At 37.1% G+C, this 22,646-nt stretch overlaps 1 protein-coding gene across 1 annotated transcript in view; it reads right to left on the minus strand.

Moving 5' to 3' along the window:
- Positions 1-1,254: 1,254 nt before the first annotated feature.
- Positions 1,255-22,646, minus strand: part of jvl (javelin-like) — a 66,121-nt gene continuing 44,729 nt past the window's right edge. The window contains 10 exon segments of the mRNA XM_018025789.2: positions 1,255-1,393; positions 2,472-2,653; positions 2,799-2,974; positions 5,932-6,377; positions 7,059-7,265; positions 7,865-8,015; positions 13,779-14,050; positions 16,415-17,200; positions 17,282-17,380; positions 17,490-18,854. Of these exon segments, the coding sequence (XP_017881278.1) occupies positions 1,322-1,393; positions 2,472-2,653; positions 2,799-2,974; positions 5,932-6,377; positions 7,059-7,265; positions 7,865-8,015; positions 13,779-14,050; positions 16,415-17,200; positions 17,282-17,380; positions 17,490-18,854 (3,756 nt within the window). The 3' untranslated portion in view covers positions 1,255-1,321.

Genomic DNA, 22,646 nt, shown 5'->3' on the forward strand with positions numbered 1-22,646 from the left:
TCTCCTCACGCGGTTGATCCCCTGAACTCTTTTTCCTTGGATGGGATAGACGGCTCTTTTTCTTCCTACAGTCGACCCGCTTCACGGTCCCAGGCTTGTGACGCAGGCGGATGAATCATGGCACCGTGATATGGTTTCCATTCGTAAATGTCGATTCACCAAAAAAGCAAATCTACCATCTTTTCAAAGTTCAATGATTCTAACTGGACGCGATGATGGATGTTGACTGATGTTAAAGAACAGCTAGTGATGTGTGAGTTGTTTGTATTGCTAATTCCAATTGAATCTTAATCTGTCTTGCCAGTTTTCTGTCAATTTGACATATTTGTATCCAGTCACTCTGTCGTTCGCATCACTCAATTTGGATAACTCCAGGCTTGACAAAGACAATCCGGCTTGCAATCAATTAAGAGATTCAATTAAGAGGACGCAAACAACTGAACTGACATTCTCTGAACGTGGCAAACATGTCTGAAACATCTAAAAGAATTATCATCGCTCCTAAATTTTTGCAGGTGATACAATAAATGTCAATTCGTATTCAAAATTTCATTTGATTATTAGCTTCTATTTTTAAACAATTTAGGAAAGAAAAATATCTTATATAACTCGGTAAACATTGAGAGAATAATAAAAGTGTAAAGTGTGCTCCATGAGTATTAAAGGATAGGAAAACAAGATATTGTTTTTCAGAGGAAAGTTTTAACAAGCTAAAACTGTAAAGTCTACAAACAAGATTTGTGAATTCGTTTTCGTCGAAGCTTAATACTCACTGTTAACATGTGCGCGGCGTGTGCATCCGTGTATCTACCTGTAATTGTCTGCATAAATATTCAGAACCGCCGTTTGCGTATTAAATGATTCATAACTATCCGATGGACAGTGTAAATTATGCCTCACGAATACAGCGATCAAATGTACTAGTATTTATGATCTTTTTTCTCGACTGCTCACACGCGAGAACTAGCAACATTTCCAGGATCTTTTCATTACGGTGATGTAATTTAATTCCGCATTGCTGTTTAATATCTTCGATCAGTGGACGGATCAAGAACGAACGTTGTAAAATTTGAATAGACAACATGTTTTTTTATTAATTCCAATATATTTCTAACAAAATTATTTTGGTATAAGTATCCAAAGTGATTAAAATAATTTTTACACAATGTTCGCTTATATGATAGCTAACCGATAAATAAAAAGAGTAAGAAAATTTGTCTATAATATAAAATATGTATGTATATAAATGTGTACCACTAGTGTAAATTGCTGTGATCCCATAAATGTAATATAGAAAACTGCTTTCATTTTCGCTGATTAATTAGCATGCATCCTCTCTCTGGGCACCATACTCTTTGATAATGGACATCAAACTTTGAGAAAATCCAGAAACCTGACGAAGAGATAAGAAATGGAAATTTGTTATTTGAATTGCTTCAAATTCATTTCTGAACTTATGATACAAAGGAATAATTTTTCATATGAATGTGAAAGTATGTCTTGAACAGTTTTTTTGTTGGAGATAATTGATCAACTATGTGGCTGACGAAACAGATTGAAAACTGAATGCAAGTTTTTTTGGGGTAAATATTAGTTAGACCGTCAAATTATAGATCTGGCCTTGCACCTAGTGTTATAATTTGCAAAAAAAAACAGGCAGTGTCGAACACAACTTGCAAAATTGTGCTACATTCCACGAGGCTTATTACACATCAAAATTGTACGGTTCGATATCTTAGTTGCTGATTTACTAGAAAAACAGAAGAAAATACCGGAAAAAGAAAGTTGCTGATAGATACGTGACTATTACACGTGATGCTACGTTATATCTACTCTAGTAATTCATGTACTTTATTATTCTGATGCAAGTACGTTTAAAAATTGCCGTTCTAAAGAAACTTATGAATATCTGACTTAATATTTCCAATCAAAGTTCATTACTTCGTTCCCAGTACAATCGTTTGATACGTTTGGGGGCGATAATTTCTAAGAAAAATCTGATAACATTTTATCAACAACCTTCGTAGAACATCGATGCGGCGGTGTATCAATTTTCCTTCTTTACACAAATTTTTTACAATTTTTCTGTCAAACATTGCACATGATATTGAAGGTAGATACTGTAAACAATTTTCTCATTTACGTCATTTGTATGTATAATAAATATATGTCAATTTTTGGTTTATCACTCTTTTCACCTGAACACAACTAATTATTACAATTGAGCTAATTTTATCAACGATTATTCACAACAAATTAGCCAATTCATAAAAAAACGTTAAATGTTATATTTAACTACTTGTAGAACATTGTATGTTAAAAGGAAGTGCACACTGCACCCGACGCGCATTATTCACAAATGACGATCATTTAAAACGGGATCGGTGTTGTGTAACATAAATGATGGCATAGACTATAGAAATTATGCAAAACGCTGAGCAATTGCGTGTCTTTCCCGTTTTTTTACTCACCAGTAGGACGATCCAGATTACGGATATAATACAGTTCTTGGTGAGAAGAAATCGCGTGGCTTCATCCCACTTCGTCGTCGTTTCGATCAGTACCGGAACTAGTAGCATAATCGAGGTCGTGCTTAACGCTGTTAAGAGCCCGAGCAGAGGAACCAATTGAGGAACGGCTAAGGCAATTGTCGCTACGAATAAATAAATTAAGATGCAATAAAAATTGTTTACGCAATGGATAAATTACAATAATCCATCATTCTTTAAATAAATTCATGTCGATCTATGACGGCCTATATTATACCAGTAAGTGAGTTGAACTTTGACATAATTTACTGAATAGAAGCAGTCCCGACAAACGGAGGATAGCTTCGCCTATTCTCTCCCATTCGGGTGGAATCTCCCACCTTTCTCGAATCAGTGGCCACAAAACTCGCATGGGCACGTAATAACTTAAGCCGAGCGTGCACAACACAGCAAACGAAGTAGCAATTTTGACCGCCTGCGCCAGCCTGTAACAATTACATTTTGCAAATCTCATGAATCTTAAAAGTGTGATTTAAAAAACTAAAGAGCATCATACGGAAATATAAAACGAGGAATTTAGGAAAAATAACTTGAATTATTTCAGATATTTAGAATAATCTAATATCAATTGCACAATTTACTTTTTTTTAAATGGAATGTAGTTTATGCATAGACTAGTGTACTGTATACAAATAGTGAAGCTAAGATAACAAAGTTTGCACGATAACGAATACCATGGAGCACGTGTAAAGTAAGGGTATTAACTACTTAAGAGATAAATCCACGATCGAATTTTTAAATGAAATCTCATCACTCCATAGTGGCTTGTTTTTATGGAAAATTGCATATGAGTCTTTAGATGTACAAATATCATTTTTAACAATAAACCAGCTTGTTCATAATAAAACTTTTAATTCCTCTATATCATTCCATTAACTTTATTAATTACTGTAAACGATAAGACTAGAGTTTAGATTTAGATGATAATGATTTGATTAATACGACTGTTTCATTTGTTAGATTAGGGATAAAACGAACAACGAACGCCTCTTTAAGTTGATAGAGAAAATTTCTTTGATTGCACCACAAATCCTTAAATAATATATCTGTAAAATTTAATAACTCAAGGAATTACTGTGGAATACAGGGAACAATCTTTCCGTTAATCGGTTACTTGATTTTGATGATTGATTGATGAAAATGAATTGTTTAGTTCTATCATAAATCAACCGCGTAATCAAGAAATTCATTTAAAACTCGCAAATAATGAATTTAAGGTCTTATAATCCTAAATAAAATCAGCAAACAATGCAGACGCAACGCCCAGGAAAAAAGCAATCAATCTCCTAATCCTTTTATATCGGTTGTAGACTACCATCGAGATACGATCGACATTTCAATTCCGTTTCGATTGCGTTGATTAAAATCACAATCGCACGCAGTAGAATCGTGCATGACGTTCTGTGTGGTTTCTTAAGGGTAATACCGATAAGATATAGCATTGCGTAGATTAATTTCAGGCCAAGTTGATTTCACATCTTTTTAAAACCATCTGATAGTGATTGAGCCTGGTTAGTTGTCGCACAATGTGCCAATAATTTTAGTAATTCACACATTTTGCATATCGCCTACTTAACATTGATGTTCCTTCCACTTAAAGTTTAACAGACGTATTACTATAATTGCCAAAAGTGACGCGTTCGACCATGCATGCTGTTGCAACGGGTAAACGCATTCGCGAATGGAACAACGCTGAGTACATACTTCTGTCGTCGGAACACGTGCCGCTTTCTTAACGCGAATGTATTATGCATGTTGTGTTTCATTCACAAAAGCAAACTACGTATGAGAAATTTCGGTGAATTTATTGTGAGACTGCCTCCTTAAAAAATGAGTAGCCTGCAAATTCATATAAGGAATATATGTAGAACCTTTGGGATATTAAAAGATAATTCTGTTGCATTTTGTTTTTTGTATTTCGTATTATACGTCTTTTATACTTCTGCATATTTCATTTTCGTGTAATATAGAATTCGCAGTCTAATAATGACGAATATCTTCAGACATGGTACCACGTGCCATAAAACGAGAAGACGGCAAGAGTAATTATGTAGTAAAATCATACAACATTCTTGACGAGGTTTAGGGGGCATCCTTGCAGAAGCTATGGCATTTTTAAATTAGGGAAAGAATGCGTTACTTAGTACTTGATAAGCTGAGATAAGAAGAGATAAAGAATTTTATAACGCCTGTTTTAATCCCATTTCTTTTCTTCGTTTGATTGCGTGCGTATGATTTCCTTCGTCATTGAACTAATCTATTTTTCGTAAATTCGCGTATCAATTCGCTTGGTGACTTTAGAGATTTCGACAAGCGAATCACCGAATCCAAAGAATAAAATTAATGTATGAATTATGATTTATTTTAATAAAAACAGTTTAAATAAACGGATATCGTTTTAATAATAATGTATACTAATCTGGTTGTTTCGTTTACAGAAATTGATTGTTTAAATAATAATAACGCTGATATCGAAATTCTAGAAAATGCAATTCGTCTTCTTCTTAGTATCAATGAAGTCACGTTTGCAATCGAGTATAACAGGACGTGTATGCCTCAACAATTATAAGAATGAATTATCTCGTAGATGTTATAGGTATGTGCATACAAGTAATTTAATTAAGCACGTTTGCCTGGAAAGTTACAGCAGGAAAAGCATGTTTCACATTGTGGAATTTTGTCTGATCATGACTACAGCTGTTTACACCATTCCCGTGTATCATTTGATAAATTTGCATTCCAAATTCGTAATTAACTTACAAGATTACTTGTTACAACTTAGTGTACACGGTAGCTAAGAAATATTTTTACATATTATGCACGTGATTCATTTTCCCCGGTACTCCTTTGATTTATTGAATGCTGTGCTCGTGGAATGATCCTTTCGAAGATCATTTTTTTCGACGGTATCTACGAGCAAAGTGCATAGATCACAGTATGTACTTTACGTGAGCGACATAAGTGTCTTTCATATTTGTCATCGCGATAAGTTTCAATCTCATTGTGAACGAATAGTTAGGATATCAACAATAATGTATTTTTACGCTTGTCTATGGATTCAGCAAAGCTTTCAGATTTATCTGAGCAGATTCCATCGTATTAAAAAGAAAATGAGTATTTGTCAGAGATATCGTTAAGAAGAGATTCCCTTAAATCAATAGTTTTCTAATACAATCAAAGCGATTCAATAGTACGAAGAAGTTTATTGCAAATATATCTCCCATTTAGTTAAGATGAATTGAAAATGATTTGGGAAAGGAGAGATAGAAATGGACACTGCATTTCGAGGAATTTATTAAATGCAATCTATTGATCATTCTTTATTTAGTCGAACTAAAACCAGTAGAAAAAAAATGATTAATAATTTAGGAAAGCTACTCACGGTTGGTCAATGGGCAAATTTTTTATCACCGTGTCGCAGGTACGTTCAAAATATTTGTTGTAGCCCAGGAAGCCGAACGTCGTGTACAGGCAAGTGTTGAAGAACATGTTGATCGTTATCAATGTTGGTAAATGATGCGGGGTCTCCATAGAGTTCTCCAATGGCATGCATAAGGTCAGGTTGTGCAGGGAGAATAGAAAAATGGTACAGTACATGGGTATCGGTAAGACGGCCGTGAACTTTGTTAACCGTCCTGGATCGGGGATGTCTTCCAGGAAATAATACATGCTGACGCAAAGACCGGTGAACATGAAACATGAACCGATTACAGAAAACGGCGCCAAATACTTCAGGTGTGGAACGAAACCGAGAATCAAGTACAGCGGAAACAGTGACACTATGTAAACTCGTATATCTAGTTCTACGCCGGAGAAAAATTCGATCACCTGAAAAATCATTGACATTATGACTCATTATTAATAAATTCTAGACTTCGTACAATTTTAAAGAAATGAAATGTCCAAGAAACAGCATGTCGTAATATTTAATCGAAAAAAAAAACATTTATTTTCCAAGGGCGTTGAATGAACGAGATATGTTAGAGCCATTATTCAAAGATACGTATTTAAATGAGCCACGGACGGAAACAAAAGGAATATGTAAACACGTTAAACTGAACTTGTTACGTATTCAACAAGCGATTTCGCGAACTGAACAGGTGTTGTGGTCCCACGTCCTTTCGATATGCATCGACGGATCGGTTTGAAAGAAGAAATATTTAATGGTGAATAAAGAACGAGGCTACGCTTTCAGGAACAGGAAACCTTGCAAATAAAGTAAAACAGTCAATGACAGAAAAAATCTGTAAAAATGTATCCTAGTTTTAACTCAAGAATTCAGCGAGTGTTTCTTCTGCCATTAACCACGAACGTTTTATCGTGTTGGCTAAAAAGCTTTCTTATATATTTCTTATCCTGAACAAATTTATCGACTATCTACATTAAGACGCAATTATAAAATTGTTTAAATTCGTGTTTTCAAATCTTTTGGCTAAACCCAAGGAGTTTCAGTTTAAATGTGGAAATGATAGGGAAAGTTGATGCGGTTAAATGAAAACGGGTCCTCACTTGCTGCATCGAAGTGGATATGTAAAGGATGTATATTACGCCAGCTTGCATGTGGACGAATATAACGATCACGTTCATTACGATCCCGAATGCTTTGCTGTATTTTTGCACCTTTTCTGGCCCACTGAGGAACGAGGTTCGTGCCGTTCCGGCCAAATCCAACATCGGCACGCGATTTCGTCTGCACAAAATCTGAGAGCATTTCACCTGCGAAAACGAGTTTTCGCGTCATATCACGTCTCATCTGACAACATCCACGACGTCTTTTTGTATAAATACCGAGTGTAAATGTTTATCTTTTCTTACAGATTTAAGATGTACAATATTTTATACATTTTACAGTATTTGCACAAAACGATTTCTCACATTGTATTATGTAATAAACATTAATGTATTATGTGAAAAATTGTTTTATGAAAAAATTATGACCGATTGCTATCAAAGAAAAATACTTTAATGACGAATTCGTGATCGATTTTTCAGCTTAATTTATTGTATGAATATTTTCATCAAACTTCCTTTGTCTTTTAAAACATGACATGATTAGTATAAGAGTCATAAGGAAGATAGTTAATGTACTAACTTTCACTGAGAGTATTAATCTTCACCACTTGATGAAAATGATAGCATTTGCTCTTAAACGGATGCCTCAACCAGCACGAATCCGTTTAATCGCACTTTTAATTATTTTTTACATGTGAGATTACAAAATACCTTACGTAATCGTTCGATCGCCATAAAAGTTTCCCTACAATACTTTCACTCTCTTCGTTAACTTTTTGCCTTAAAGTGGAGTATATACTTACCAACGTAGTGACCGTGTGTATACACAGCAAGCCTATAACGAAGCCAGATATGAGTGGTATCACTAAACCACATCTCTTGAATCCGTTCGGTAAAAAGAGTATCCCGTTACCAATCGACCCTTTAAACAGATGCATCAATGCAACAAAATCTCTGAAAGACGATATCCCCATTCAGTCTAGGATTAATTCGTGTGTTCATCACCTACAATCACTGTCGATCTGATTTTATTATTTCCCATTAAATGAAAAACAATTCGCTTTTTAAAATAGAAAGTTAGTGAATGATACGATGTTTTAGCTTCGGTAATTTTTGTATTCAAATACTAATTGATCTTAGGACAGCGTAAAAGGAAAGTGAATGTAAAGGATTAATTTGGAAAAGAATGTTCTTGTAAACGTAAATGATATCTGAATTATTGAAATGATAATATTGAAGACAGTGAAAGAGGAAAAGAATATCTAAATGCATCACGAGATCATTGGTTGATCCATGTCACGATGCGCTATGGGATCATAGTCGTCTTCCTGGCCTCGCGCACGGCTTGGGGTATCAGCACCCTTCCCGAATCTGTCAAAGAGAGAAAAGGCAAATAATGGGCGGTGATCGAAGCGATTGATGTTCTTGACTGTGTTAGCCTCACCTGCTGGCCATATCGAGAGTTCCTTAGAACTCTGCAAGGTCCTTCCCCTCTTCCTCCTTCCCTTCCACCGCCACCTTGTTTCCAACGTTAAGAATATCCGGAAGTTTCATTCCCGGACTTCCAACGATGACACACGTACGCAGTTGAATTTCAATCGACGACCTCGTCTATTGTCGGCCAATAACTTACGGTTTCGATATGATGACTCGTAATGATACTAACTATCAGTTATACGGAAAAAACTTTGTGCCGCACACAATTTATTCTTCCAATTCTAACTGACCTGTTAAAAAATATTAATAACTTATACTTGTATCATTAAATATATCTGTGTATTAACTCAAGAATGTCTAACTTCCACGATTTCAAGTTGTGTAATAAATAAAAACATTCCGCTTTCTGATCAAATACGTAAATACGTATGAATACATCAAATTCTCGTAAGTCCAGAAAGACAAAACTTTTGTATTCACACTACGCAGAAAATATAAGTAATCGTGTATTGTCTAAAACTGTACAGAATATCAGAAGCTATGCGCATATCACAATTTTAAGTACTGAATATTCAAATTTTTAAACTAAATGATACCCAGTCTAGTTGTTCGAAAAAATTTAGCAGTTTTCTGCTATCGTTAATTCAATTCACAGTGACAAATCTGCTGTGCTGTATAACTACATAATTTACTACCACGATGAAGTCTACGTGTTAACAGCGAGTTCATTAGGAAATGTCCTTCGCTGAATAAATATCCGAAGGAATTCTCTTATAAGGAAATTCAGCGTCGAGCTTCGATTTCCGTGTTGTTTAAATTAGTATTTAATCTATTTTTATTTTCGTTCGTGTAAAACGCGTACGGTTCGATTTTTTTATCTTTTATATCTTGAATAACTTCAGTAACAATTCTGGCATGTTAAATCAAGCGATACACAGTAAGAATTTTTAGAATATAAAAAGATTGTTTAATTATTTACTTACCTAATTTTAAACAATGAATGTAACCTTGTTAAATATTTTATGATAACGTCTGGAGATAACGATGAAAATAATAGTACATTAACAACTTGAAGATAGTAGAAATTGTTTCGTCAGAGTCAAAAACACCATCATGATCATTTTTAATTACTTTATGATAAATCCTTGGATTAAATAAGTAATTCGGATCTTTTAGATTAGGTGAGTAAAAACCACGATGGATACGTAATATCGTATTTATTAATTGGATCACATTATCGCATTGTTACACAGATTCGTCTGTACATTAAACTAACTTTATTTAAATAATTCACGATGCCGTGGTACGTAGGTATGTATTCATATATGTACAAATGGTATCCGAGTGTGGGAACCAGTAATAAAACGTTCGTTTAATCGGCATTTAGCCGCACGCGTATTTGAACGCCGGCTAATAAGTCTATAATAATTAATATAATACAACGATGAAAGTGTGTTCTATCATCGAGAATTAAAAGGAAGCTGCTAAAAACATCGGCGCAATTTGCTCAACACTCCCATTTTAAGCGCTCTCACAGTCGTTTTATTATTTTCTTTTAACTTTAATTAACGTATAAAAATAATAGCCTCCAGTCGGCACACGTTGAAGTCCACCGGCTGTACATACACATAATTGGTAATCTGAGCATTTATCGTTCCCTTTATTTCCTCTCTTCTATTTATATATCCACGTTTTTCGTTTTCACGATACAAAGGCGGCGGCTAAAAAAGAAAAACTCATTTCTGCGATTCACACGAGTTTCTCATTTTTTTATTTCACACTCACACGCGCATACGCATACCACCCAGACGCACGCTCTCCCAACCGCGTACAAATAGGCACTAAAAAATAATAATATACGTAATATAATTATAAGTAAAGTCTGTCAGTCCTATGTGAGTTCAGCTATTATAAATTAATCACATATTTCTCTTTTTATCGTTTTTCTTCTTAGAGCATATACTCCTGGAGGCAACGTTTCAAGCGTTGAACGTGTAGACGGGGTAGAAATATTTAGCTATATATTTCTCTCCCACAGCATATTATCGGCCACGACACTCTCTTCCCGTACTCTAATCCCTTCCCTTACTTATCAATAAGTAATTTGAAAGAGAAATGTCGTGGCCAATCTCGTATCGCGAGAAAAAAACAACATGTAGATAAACTATGTCTCTCTCTTTTTAAGGGTTTGTCTACAGTTTCCGCATATTTGGAAACTACTTCCAGTAATACATGCTCCGAGTTTTTCTTTGTTTTTCTTCTTCTATCTCCTCTCGCGTCACACGTCCGTCGTAACGATTACGTGTTTAGGATCACAGGTTCGCCGCTGTGATTAAAAAATTTCTTACTCCTTTTTATAAATAACGGAATTGGTTGAAGCAAGGAACTGTGTGTTACTTATCAGTAATTCTTAAGTCGAGATCGTGACCAGAAAAATAAAATACGTATCATTCGCCACTTTAAATACGACGTGATTTTATTTTTATTTTTCGGAATCTGATATTCGGTATTTTTGTAAATTCGAAGTGGAAAGTTGTTTAAAGTATTAAATGAATATTCTCTTATTTTTCAAATTACGACCCTCTCGTGCTCGAGTTGATCGAGTTACTTGAATTTTAACGATTCAAGTAATTTGGCTAATGAGAACGAGACGTTTCAATTCAAATCACACGATCCGACTATATGATTCTGAGTCCATTCATCCATCAACCTAAGTCTTTAATAGTAAAAATGACGCTCGACTTTCTTAATATCCTCTCTTGTGTTTTTTTCTAACGTGATTTTCTATCAATTCATTTCTCCGCCTTACAGAATATCAGTGTATATGTATGAAAATCGTCACAAAATTTAGCGGAGATAAAAAGTTAAATGCACACTGAGAGTACTTAATAGAATACGATTTAATTCTGCCAAAAATTAAATGAAAGTTGGAATATCGAAAGAAAAGTACTTTAGAGATTGAATTGTAAATTTTCATTCAATTAGATTTAAGAGAACGATTTAATACCTTTTTATGTTAATTGTCAATGTTTATATTTCTATATCGTGCGAGCATATTGTCAGAGATACATGTCCATGCAATCTTTTGATATGTGTGCTTCTACAAGAAGCTTCTAAATGATCTGTTCGTAAAATTCGAACAAGTTTCGCACTGTGCTTTTCAGCTTGGAATTCGTAAACAGAGTCTTGAGGAACAGAAAATTCCTTTATGAGTCTGACATCGTTTTCATTTAAATATGTATATACATGAAAATTCGTCAAATCGTTTCGTACGCATACAATAAATAAATTCCATCACAACGCAAGTTTGAACGAAAAGTGTAAAATATCGTTTAGGTATGTGTATGAAGTATTGGAATACGAGATTGTCAAATTTGCAGCATGGAATGTGCCGATAATTCGTAGTTGCTGTTCATTCCTTGTTCACTTTATTTGTTCATCTTTTTGAAAAATTGAAAAAGAAGAAACGTAGGTAATCAATTTAAAAATAACAAGTATGTTATCAGTGTCTTATTTTAAATATAATAATTAAAAATTGCCTTTTTTTCGAGCGAAGTCTTCTCCGAACGTAAGTAGTTGCCAATAGCTTTATAAATATTAGAGAATTCAAGTGTCGCACGAAAAGATTAATAGAATCGGTTTCTCTTCGAACAAAAAGCACATTGATATCAATATTGATGCATTTCATAACTTTGTATGATTCAGCAATGATAAGACAATTTTCGTTAATCAGCAGACAAGGAATACAGTCTTAAGTTACATTTTCAAAAAACTTCATTGAAAAATTCATTGGATCAGGTATCAAGTAATCATAACATTTGCCGATTAAAATTGTTCGTAAATATATGTAATCGGCAATTCTTTGGTGGTATACATCATTCAAAAAATGTATCCACCGAATTTTAAATATGCCTCCAAATCACTGCTACGATAAAAGTGACATAAAGATGTTTCTCAAAACATACTACGTCTTGTAATTGTATGAATTAAATTTTTCTCATAGAATTGACGACATTCCATTACTTAAAAAATATTCAATTTAATAAATAATAATCATATTAAAAATATTTCAAATCCCACATCGAAATATTATACGTAATTTCAGACTAATGAATAATATGCAGATCAACTTATTATTTTTCAATATAAGAGAAATTCATTTGTATTTCTGATTTTTATTAAGACTTATCATAAAATTTCCGGTGTAATTGTTTTACTTCAGACACATTACGCTCGATGATCCTTTTTATAAAATCAGTAGAATCAATAAGGTAGGTATTCTGAGAAATAAGAAATAGAGAACTTTTGTTCGAATATTTTACAAACATCAACGTACATCTTCCATTCGATACTGCAAATGAACACACATCGGTGTACCATACGATTTTCAATTGCTGTGTGTGAAAATAACAAATCAAATAACTGTAATTCAATGGTGAAAAACATTTTGTTGAATAATTGTTAAATTTCCGACGTAATGTAATTCTGCACAACATATAAAATGCAACTAGTTTTGTTTACAAATGAGTTCGAAATGCGAAATGAAAATAATTACAAGTGAAATGCAAAATGGTACACTTAAATTCTATAAAAGTTTTTCACTTCTATAATCTTGATTTGAAACTGATTTCATTGTATACCGAAGAATCTTGATGTTTCAAAATCTACTCCTCTCGAAATAAAACTAATTTTATTGCTCTTATGTTACATACATGTTCCTTCTTTCTCTTTCTTTTATTTTAGAATAGAAAAAGTGAAGGGGAATCCGATATAGAGAATAAACTTTTGAACACTTGAAAACAGAAACGTAATCTGAAGTTTTCTTAACTCCTTATTAAATAATACTGATATTACTACAAAATGATGACATTTAAATGATTCAAAAACATATATTGATCTTCTCTGACATCGACTAAAATTAATAAAATAAGAAATGATTATCTTACCCCGTGTTAATAAAAAGACTTAGCTTCAATGATTCATCGATAAATAAAATGTATAAAGAAAGGGGCTCGTTCGTTAAATAAAAACTGCTATAGTTTCACAGTGATCTTAACATATCTCCTACCGTATTCGAAATTCTAGTCGCATGTTCTTCTTTTCTTCTGCCCATATTAATTGCAATTCCAAATGTCTATCTTCAAGCGTATTGTATACCGTAAATGCCAATTCGAAAATTCGACGCACCAAGATTCTCTAAGTACGATACTGAGCAAGTTAACAAACGAGTTGTGCGGTTAGCTCTCGTTCGAGATCGGACGACCCTCGAGCGAATCGCACTCAGCTAAGGCCTCGCCGCAACGAAAGGAGCACTCGTCGGTTAACAAACTTTCCGGCAACATCGCCGCCGAGTCTATGCTATCAAAATAATGATGAGGCCAAACGGAACTCTGTCGGAAACGTCTGGTCGGCGACCCGATGATGAATTCCACCTTGGTGGTACCAGTTGCCGAAGACGTCTCTTGATTCAACGAGTCCGGGTATAGGGAGGAATCGCTGTGCCGAAAGCTACCATTCGTCGAGCACCAGGAACTCGGTGGTTCCGTGCAGCTCTGAAAATAGGATCATCGTTCTCATTAATTGTCGCAATCTTCGTCACGCAATCCGAACGTTACAACGAAACGAATCTTAAAAGTCTCTTTACGTGTTGATTCGTAATTGAGTCGTATCCTTGATTATATCAGATCATAATTCCTACGATAATTATGAATAATTTGTCAACGCTTTCTGATTAGACCTTGTATTTTAATATGGTACTAATACCGTGATTTGATTTGATGTTTTCTTAGTAACGATGATACTATTGATAGCGTCGCTAATTTATTTATCAGACTACTTTACGCGTTCAGAATAGATATTCGAATATTTGCAGTGATCATCGAGAGACAAGAAATTTAATTTTGTTTATAAATTCGTCTTTCTTAAGAATAATTTTAAACATGTGATGATACAAGATATTATATAAAACTTTCAAAAATTGAAAATTAAAAACAAATTTCGGCACAAAGGTCGGCAGACAAAATCTTAACTAAAAAGTTGTAAATTTTATGATCTACTAAACAAACTGCGTATTAACACTTCCAGTATGGAAATTTTTACAACAAACATTACACGAATTTCCGACCATCACTGCAAATACCCAAATGACCGTTGCACTTTAACCAGTGCAGACAGATCGAAAACATCGTAAATTGACAGATATAATCGAATTCGTACTGGACGTAACGTGGACAATGAAACAAGGCCAAGCAGGTAAGCGTGTAGTTGATCATTTTCCTTTACGATCAGTCATCGTTTACAACGTAAGTGCGAATCCGAGCCGCGTCATGACTCTCGAGGCTATGCCCGCATACAAGCGACGCTAGCAAATTAAAATCGGAATTCAGCAAATGAAACAGCAAAACAAGCTGAAAGATTCTTCTAAACGAAATACGTACTCGAAACCTCAAACTCGTGCGATGTGTTTACCTACGTATATAAATGCTTTTCTTACTTTTTTTATGAATGATGTACAAAGTAACTAAAAGAAGGAGGTGGATGCAAGGACAGTCGAGGAATCATTCCCAGTGTTCGCATGTCCGGTAAAATTATTCGCCAAATTTTTTGATGCATTAAACAGTCAAGAAATCAAGGATTCCTCAATTTTTAATAATTTTAGATATATAAATTCTCGTTGGATTGCGATTAGATAAAAAATTTGGCGAAGTATTAGAGAATGCATGCATTTATTGCAAACACAATAATACTACAGGACCATCGAAAAAAAACGAAAAAAAGAAGTATCATTCTAGAAACTGTATACGATAAAGTAATATGAATTTTAAAAATAGAAAAATATTTTCCTCCGAACACAATCATGTGTTAGAATGACTCTTCTACTTGTTTATCACAAAAACTATGTGATTATTACTGTGTGAGGATCATAGTTCACAAAGTACATAATTCAGATGGAAAATTAAAATGGGGAAGCTCACTACGGGTGCGTGTGCATGCCAAAAAACCAAGTGAAAAGAAAGGACGGCCAGTAAAATGTGTGAAACTACTTGATGGGAAATAGAAAAAAAAAGATACAGGCTCGTAGCTCACCACATCCAGGAAGAAGCATCGAAGCAAATGATAATAAAAGAAGCATAACTTACGAGAAAAACCGGCGGCACGCGAGTAGGGGCCATTTTCTTTATTGGCACGCCGGGGACGGGCTCGAACGCACGCTCGCCTGCGCTCCAGATCAGACATATCGGTAGTGGATCATCGAGCGATTCGTCGTTTTTAAGACAATTGTCGGTCGAGAGTCTCTGTATACGTCAAAGTTTGAATAACGTTTGCAGGGAAGAATGATTGTGATGCGTTCTGTGCCTAGGGAATAGTTAAATCGGAAAGTAAACGATTCCACGTCATAAAATAAGAATATAGTCAAACGCGTGTTTAAGAACGCGTCTGGTAATAAAATGAGAAATCACAAGCGACTGGTCAAACGTAACGTCAATCGTTATATCGAAGAGAGATAGGGATGAATGGAGAGGTTGGTGAAGACTAGCGTCTCAAATGTATCGACAAATCAACTGGTTCATGAAACAAATTGCAAACGTGTACGGGATATATGAAGTATTTTCTGAATCGCTATATGGATCACGAAAAGAGTAGTGAAGACTAGCGTGTCAACTGTACCGGCGAATCGAATAATCGATAAAGAAAAATATTACAGCGATAGTGAGTCGTTTGTTATAACCGGGGCTTGCGGGTGAGCACAAGTCAGCGTGTCGAGACTTTCTATCCGGGGTAAAATTATTAGAAGATCCAAAAGGCATGGGAGACTCGGTTCAAGAATGGGAACCAGACGGATTAGAAGCAGCAGATATCCCTAAACAGTGACTATCGGCCTGTGTCCTTGGAGAAGAGAGGATACCCGGGTGGACCCTCTACTAAATCGGTCCGTTGGACAACGACGACTTCAGCCAGTTGCTCCAAAAGTAGTGCTTTACGGATCGTACCTTGCCGTTCTCGGTATCAACGGACGTTGGCGGGCGGGCCAGACTGTGGGAACGGCGTGCAAGAGCGGACGATCGTCGAGGAGGTGTCGTCCCTGGGGATGAGGACGTGCCGAGGTTGCCAGACTCCAATGAGTCTCGGGCGCGGGACAGCGAGGAGGATTTGTTTAAGGAATCTCGGCTGGAATTATTACGTGGCAGGGATCTATTCAGAGATTCCCTACTCGTCTCCTTGCAGTTTCCATTCCCATTTCCACTCCCGTTTCCATTCCCGCTGCTGCAGTTGCTGTTACTGTTGCTCTTGGTCAGGCTCCTGTTGCTCAGAGAATCCCGGTTCGAGTCACGAGCCTTCGACAACGACTTGCCACTATGACTGTCGCGACTAGAATCACGCGGCGGCCTCGTCAACGATTTCAAGGACTCCTTGCTATCGTTCCTACCGTGACTAGGCGGTCTCGGCGCGACCGCCTTCGACGTGGAACCGGGTAAAGGTATACGACTAGGACGCCGTCGAGGCGACGGTTTCACCTCGACGGCTTGGTGATGGTCACGGGCCGATTCCGTGCTGCTTCCCGGTTCGAGACCATTCTGTTCGCATCTCGGTTGATCAACGTCCACCTCCGGATCCATTTCCGTCGGCGGTCGTTGTTGTTGTCTTTCTAATACCCGGACGCGCGCTCGTGTGCCTTCCAATTCGATTTTCCTCTCTTCCAACTACAGCACATGATAAAATGAATATTAGATTCAAGTAAATCAAGTTAAGTTACACCTCAAGTTCTAAAACAAATAAATTACCTGGAAACGCAAGTCATCGTTTTCCTCGCGAACCTTGTCCAACCGTTCAGAGAGGGTCTCCGTACTTTTCTGTACTTCATCTAACCTTTTTTGTAAGACCTGGTACATAAAAAATTATCTCATTATTATCCCTTCGCCCATATTCTTATTACTTTTTTTATGTAATGACAATTTTCCTTTTAATTCTGATTTATTAATTATAATTTACCTGATTATGGACGGTAGAAGTGATTAAATGCCGTTGCAGCTCTAGCGGCGAGTGTTCCCGGAGGATGGCAGCAATCTTTCTCGAGTCAACGTCCTTAACGTGGCCGACCCTGACGGGCGATACTAGGACGGAGTCCAACGCGCCCAACCGCGCTCTCCTCTCGTTAACGCTCGCCTCGATGTCGATGTCCCTCAGTTCGTCATTGTGCGCGGTCACGTCTAGCAACACGTTCTTCTCGATAGTCCTCGTCCTGAATCGACTCTTATGAGCCTTCGCGGACGTAGACACCGACGCGAACGCCGACGATTTGCTCTTAATGTTGCTAACGTTGTTGCTCTTCGGCGTCGAGGTAACGAGTGTGATCGGCTGGAGCCTCTGCGCGCCTGGCACGATGATGTCCGAAGACGTATCGTTCAGTCCAGTCTTCAGCCGATCCTCCAAACCAATCTTAAGAGCGGATAACGCGGCCAACTCCGACTGAAGTTCCTGCGCTCTGGCTCGGCTCGATATAGTCTCGGCTTCGAGTTCCGCGACTTTATCCAAGAGTTGTTCTTTCTCCCTTTTGAGTACTATCACCTGAGAATCCTTATCTTCTTTCTCTTTCTCGGTCGATATCGTAGTTTCGCTATCCAAACACGTGACCTTCCGCACATCGTCTAGGATATCCGCAGATTCCAGATCTTCGGGCGCCACGCTCTCCAAACGTCCCTGAAGGCATTCCACCTCTTCTCTCAGTCTAATCCCCTTACGGTGGATCACGTCCAGAAGATTCCACAGCTCGTCCTCCGCCTCGTCTAGCACAGCTGGCCGAGGACTGTTCGGTCTCGGCGCTATAGCTGTCGAGGCGCTGTCCTTCGAGGATGTTTCCGTGCTGAAACCCGAATCTTGGACCGTCGCGCTACAATTGTTCTTCGTACCGCCGCTGTGCGAGTTGCTGCGGCTTCTAGGCAACGACGAGGACTCGCCGCCACCTTCCCGTGGCGCCCGTCTTCTGAGCTTCCCCGGCTCCCATTCGTTGATCCTCCTCGACGACGAACTAGACAGTGGTAAGGGGATGTGAGAGTTTTGGGTACAAGAGGATGACATCACAGACGCTCCCGCGGACGCCGTCGAGGCCATCTTGTGCCTGAGGTTTGGGAACGTCTCGATGACGAGGTCCCGAAACTCGAGCAGGGCGCCGACCTCATTCTGCAGTTCCTGTAGGGCTATCAGGGACTTGGCTTGCTCGCTTATCAAGTAGTGAAATGGACCCGGGCGCAGGGGCATGCAATCCATGCCACCACCGGTGCTGCTGTTACCGCTACCGCTCGCGCTGCCACTGACGCTACCGACGACGCCCTCCGTCGACCCTCCACCGCTGCCACACTGAAATCAAATCAATTTTTGTCTCTTATTCAAATGCAATTTACAAACTTCAATGATATGAAGTAACAATTTGAGGTTTAAAAAAAATTGTAATGAAATGCGTGATGTCTGAAAAAGCGACGCAACGCTCGAATTTTTAAAGAATAAAGAGACGTCTGATACGCAATTACTGTGAAATAAAGTGTGCACACAGGTATGAAACGATCTAGAAACGACGTAACACGTGTTTCATCAGTTTTCACTGCTACGAAACGAGAAGTCGAGACATGGGACAGCCGCGCGTGGTCGATTAATCATAACCGGATTGCAGGAATCGGTACTTGCTGCGTTTCGCGAACACGTTGCTGCACAGGTATCGTGTCGACGCGTCCTGACGCGAGACAAGCGATTGGTATGCTTTCCAGGTGTCTGGCGAACGCTGAAAAATAACGTGTACGCGTACGCGCGATGAGAATAAAGCGACGAGAATCAGGTTATTGGGACCTAATATCCGTCCGCTTCTTTCTCTCTCACGTCTGAGCCTCAAGCGTTTCCGATCGCGGATCCGGCATGAGAACGTCGTACTCCCGTGCACAATGAATTGATAAGCGACTACATTTTAGCTATTACTTATTATTATATAATATATAGTCTTCCCCTTTCGAATTTGGACAGAGAATATTGTCAAAGTTTGAAATAATTCAATTCCAATTATATTGTCTGAAGCGTCTAGTATAAATATAAAAAGGAGTATGAGATATTAATTACAAGGCGACAAGGATATAGGATAAGAAAAAGTACATTACAAATTACAATTTAACATTGCGATGCATGACGCGATCTAGTCAACCGGCACAGCATTAAGAAAGTAAGAGAAAACGGAACTTTTGTGTCAACGTGACCCTTGTAATAATTCCCGTGACGACTGGAGAACAACAGCGAAAAAAAAGCAAAAGAGTTGTAAAAGTCGCGTGTGCTCCTTTTCAGTAGACACGGAAAACTCGGAAACCGGATATTGTTTTTCACGAAATGTATTGTCATTGGTCAGTCGATTGGAAGAAACGTGGATCAATTCGATGAAATATTTCTGAAATAAATCTTAACGCTCCAAGTGTGCCTCTCAAGCACCTCCGAAGCTACTCAATTATAATTAATATAAATTAATATAAAATAATATAAATATCATTGTAGCATTTAAAGTCTGTTACTTAAAAACTTGCAAGTCGAAGTATGATGAGAATAAGTTGGAGTTGCCAGTCGATATTCACAATTAAAAGTTGGAGCGTTAAGGGTTACACATACATATATAGTAGACGGTTTTAAATTACAATTCGGAACGTATCTACTTCATTTCATTTTCATTCCTTTACTTTACACTTTACAATACTATTTGGCCAAATAAAATTCAATCCAAGGACTGTACGTGTATAAATGTATGCAAACTCGATGCACTATTATCATTTCATGTACATATCTAGTGTCTATCTGACAAATATGCGCATATTTATTTTATTTAGTAACATGTATTTTACTTGGAAATCAGAAAAGTTCAAATCTATCAACTCGTCGATTTTAACCTCCGCGGGAAAAAAAAACGGTGGAGAAATTCTATGTAGAAAAGTACGAGAAACACTCTCTCCTAATTAAATTAATACGAGCGAAACGTCTCCCGTCTGACCGATGATTATATACGTGGTTGAATCCCGTGGCGAGAATAAAATCCTTGAAATAATTGTTCGATTATACGTTGCACGTGGTCCCACGACAGGGAGGAGGTCGACAGACTTTCACTCGGGTGAAACCTTTATTTTAAGCAAACATCGAAGGGTTGTGATTAAATCATTGCTACTTTAGTAATTATCATGTAATGAATACTCGGCCTATTTGTTAGAAGAACTCCCTGTATAATTATTTCGCTGGTCATTATCGAGAATGTTAAATTACTGCCAGAAAACGAACAATTCACACATTAGTAAATACATAGAGCAGAATTCTCGAACAGCATTGAGATAGATAAATCTAAAAGAAATACCGCTAAACGTATAATACAATTATCTCCTTATAATTTCTTGCCAAGGATTTTTCTCCTATTGCTAACTCCGTAAATTATACATTTTATTATTGTGAGTCATTTATTCTCACCAATCAAATTCCTTACCCAAGGAACTGTATGATCCGATTGGTTTCTATTTGTTCGAACGCTCTCTAGAAATATGAACGTTTGAATAGTCGTGCAACGAGGAAACGCGTACACATGAAACGCGTTGATTCTCGTTCAGAAATGAACGCGCAACTCGTTAATTAGTATCAGACGGCACTGAAGTAATTACTAATATCGCGAGCGAACGCAACTGCGTTTAATAAGAGCGTTGCAGTAACTCCGAGATTCCATCTGAGATAGCATATTGTGGAGCGTACTAACAACACAGGAAGAGCAATCAAACGTTTCCGTTACTGATTTTTTATTGAAAACATTATGCAAAATTAATATATACGAATATTAAAAATCCAAGTCGTATTACTTGTGTCTATCTCTGTAAACTTTCTATTGAAACATTGTAATACAATATCTCTACTTGTCCGGAGAAAATTATCCACGAGTGCGTAAAAAATTTTCTAAGCTATGAAGATCAAATTTACTTTCAACGGGTGAATATTTACTTTCACTCTTCATACTCTTATTTCCTTACAATATTCTTTCTTGCACTCGATCATACGTTCCTTTACTTCCTACTTTATTACTAGTCAGCGGATGTAAAATGTTATATTTCATTTACATACTGCCTTTTGTTTAAATTACTATTTTGTATTTCACGCGCACTCAAGTCCTTCGCAGGAAAATTATGTATCTATTATGTATTGTTTCTTAATATTCCGTTGACGTCAATCTCTTACGTAAAATAACAAATAATTATTGTAATTTGTTTTTTTGACGTCAATTCTTTATACAGAGTGATGTATGGATAGTGTCCTGTCTTTTTCAGAACCGACACGCGTTACACATTTTTCACAATTAAATAAAGGTTGAAATAAAGATTCGATCAAGAATTTTGCGCTAGCTGAAGCAAGGAACGTAATTCCTGAGGAACACTCGACCCTGAATGAGATCAACGATCGAGTTCAGTGTCAGATCGCTGGAAAAGGAAAACGGGGTAGAGACCGAGAAGAGAAACCAACGCGTCGCGACGGACAGGCATACGGCCTGCTCTAACCTGTCACGCGCGCGCCTGGAAATGAGAATAACTAAGTACAACATAGGCTGCTTAGCTTGCTTGCCCTGTAAGAGCAAGAATTTCCTGATACCCCTTGTGCCTAGCCACGATCGCCACGATCATGACTTTCGCGTGCTTGTCGCGTCGTCTCGCCTCCCCTTAATCTCTTCGGCAATTTTCCTGCAAATTCACACTGTCGTATGATCAAACCAATCGTTCCGTTGAAATTTACACAGAAAAGGTGAAACAAGTTTATTTAATCCTGTGTTAATCAAAATATCCAACGAACATACTTTTTCAAATGATATGTAATTATGTAAATTGTAATGTTTCTTCTATATCATTCGATTTGTAGTACCTTCGTTCATTCCTATCGTTTATTAATGTCGATTGCACTTTATCGCAGAAAGCTGTAATTTAATGTCTTTATGAATTATCGTTCTTCAGTAATTGCACTATTTTTGTCACGAACGGTCATTGAACTCAATGGATAACGCTTGGAAGGAGTCGTAACGCGCGGGAACACCAATACGACCACGTATACAGAGAGATGTAGACAATAAATGGTCAACAATTTTGCATTCGATCCGCGTCTCAATAA

Source organism: Ceratina calcarata, unplaced genomic scaffold, assembly GCF_001652005.2.
Source record: "Ceratina calcarata isolate Rehan_Ccalc_2016 unplaced genomic scaffold, ASM165200v1 scaffold368.2, whole genome shotgun sequence".
In the NCBI taxonomy this organism is placed as follows: Eukaryota; Metazoa; Arthropoda; class Insecta; order Hymenoptera; family Apidae; genus Ceratina; species Ceratina calcarata.